Source organism: Myripristis murdjan, unplaced genomic scaffold (genome assembly GCF_902150065.1).
Source record: "Myripristis murdjan unplaced genomic scaffold, fMyrMur1.1, whole genome shotgun sequence".
In the NCBI taxonomy this organism is placed as follows: Eukaryota; Metazoa; Chordata; class Actinopteri; order Holocentriformes; family Holocentridae; genus Myripristis; species Myripristis murdjan.
The window spans coordinates 17501-19319 of record NW_021941775.1 but is presented as its reverse complement, the minus strand read 5'-3'; the positions used below and the strand labels follow the sequence as shown (position 1 = coordinate 19319).

The window sequence follows — 1819 nt, the reverse complement described above, 5'->3', positions numbered from 1 at the left end:
TAATTTATTATCATTATATTTCTATTCTTAAACTATGTAATAATTCTTGCCACTTTCTTAAAAAATTCTTAGTGACATGGCAGCCGTCGATCAAGTCAGCCCTGCAAACCCAGGACGATGTGGTGGACAGTGGAGACTGGACCCCCAAACACCCTGAATACCACCCAAGATGATGCCCCACTGGCCGACAGAGGACACCAGGGTCTTCATTGTGGCATCCCATCCATCCCAGCAGCACTGCCAGGGACTCCTGTTCAGCCTGTTGTTGTATATAGTTAGAATTTTTATTTGCAATGTATTTATTGATTTGTTTTTTTAATAAAAATCCGTAAATTGTAAATAGTTTGTTGCGTTGTAATTGTGTAAATAGTTGTAAATGGTAAGATTTGTTTTTATTAAATCACTTGTCCCTGGAAAGTAACACTTGATGCTGTTTGCTAACACTTTTATAAATTGTACTGAAGTTGTAGGTACTAAATGCAAGACGATATGTGACAATATAACAATAATTTAATTTTTAAAACATAGAAAGTTTTTTACAGCATTTCAGAAAACAACATAACTAAAATGAAATAACTATATACAATATAAAATTGAAATTAAATTAACAGATAACTAAAATGACTAATTATAACTGATTAACTATATACAACATAAACAAAATTAACTTCTGTCCACCAGTCTCTCGAGGAGAGAGAAGAGCCTCTCCATTCTCTCTCTACTCTCTCTCTCTCTCCTCTCCTCCGCCTCCCTCTGCTGCCTCATGTCCTCCCTTAGCAACTCCAGCAGCTCATCGTCCCGGCTCCTCTTCCTCCGGGGCCCCGGGACTGGCTCCTCCTCCTCCTCCTCATCTTCCTCCTCCTCCTGCTGACCCACCGCTGCAGCTGGCCCTGGTGTGTCCTCAGGGAGAGAGGCGATGAGGACAGGGGGGGCGATGGACGGCCTCTGTCCCAACACCTCATCCATAAGTGCAAACCAGGGCCAGGTTGCAGCGGTGGGCTTCCCACTGACCCCCTCTCCAGTCCCTGGGTATTTGCAATCCTAAAGCAGTGGAAATCATTCACTTCAACAACTTTCAGCAAAGTATGTATTTATTTGTGTGGTTAAAACAAATATAAGTTTGTTTCCACATCATCATTCAAATCTGCACCTACCTTATATTTTTTTTTTAAATTGTCCCATTTTTTTTTTGCCTGCTGGGGCTCCACCCTCCCCAGCAGGCCCATCTTCTCCAGTATGATTCTAAACACAGAGAAACAAGAGAAAAGGTAAGCGCAAGATCACTTCAACACGGGGATGCAAGGATTTACAAAAGGTGACATCAGGACACTGACAAATGGCCTATGTATTGCCTTACCTCCATCCGACTGCTGCTGAATGTTTGGCCCCTGTAAAGAGATTGTCATTCTCGACTCTCAGCCTTATAAATTTTTCTGTCTGCTCCTTGTTCCCTAAAACACAGTAAAACATGTTTTGTGTTACAACAAAAGAAAAAGGGTTAAAATATTTTTTTAAAAATCAGAATGATTGACTCACTGATTTATCTATCTATTTATTTATTTACTCACTCCAAACGTTTTACTAGACTTTAAAATTGACAGTCTGTAAAAATAAAATAAATTTTTATTTTAAATCAACATAAAATAATATAAATTTAATATAAATTTAATGGTCTTTTTATGTACATTATATGAAGCAACCTCTCAAACTTCTGAAAGTGAAGTTTGTATAGCATCAAGCTAACCGTTACTCAGCATTATTAGTCACATATTTCACATATCACACATTTTAACAGAATTTTAGGGTTTTGGTTTAACAT

The 1819-nt window shown here is 38.4% G+C and overlaps 1 protein-coding gene across 1 annotated transcript in view; it reads right to left on the bottom strand.

Moving 5' to 3' along the window:
* Window positions 1-591: 591 nt before the first annotated feature.
* The window catches only part of LOC115356742 (uncharacterized), a 1527-nt gene continuing 299 nt past the window's right edge, over window positions 592-1819 (bottom strand). The window contains exons 2-4 of the mRNA XM_030047974.1: window positions 1358-1451; window positions 1155-1242; window positions 592-1041 (exon numbers count right to left, since the gene is read on the bottom strand). Of these exons, the coding sequence (XP_029903834.1) occupies window positions 664-1041; window positions 1155-1242; window positions 1358-1451 (560 nt within the window). The 3' untranslated portion in view covers window positions 592-663. The remainder of the gene's footprint in view (window positions 1042-1154; window positions 1243-1357; window positions 1452-1819) is intronic.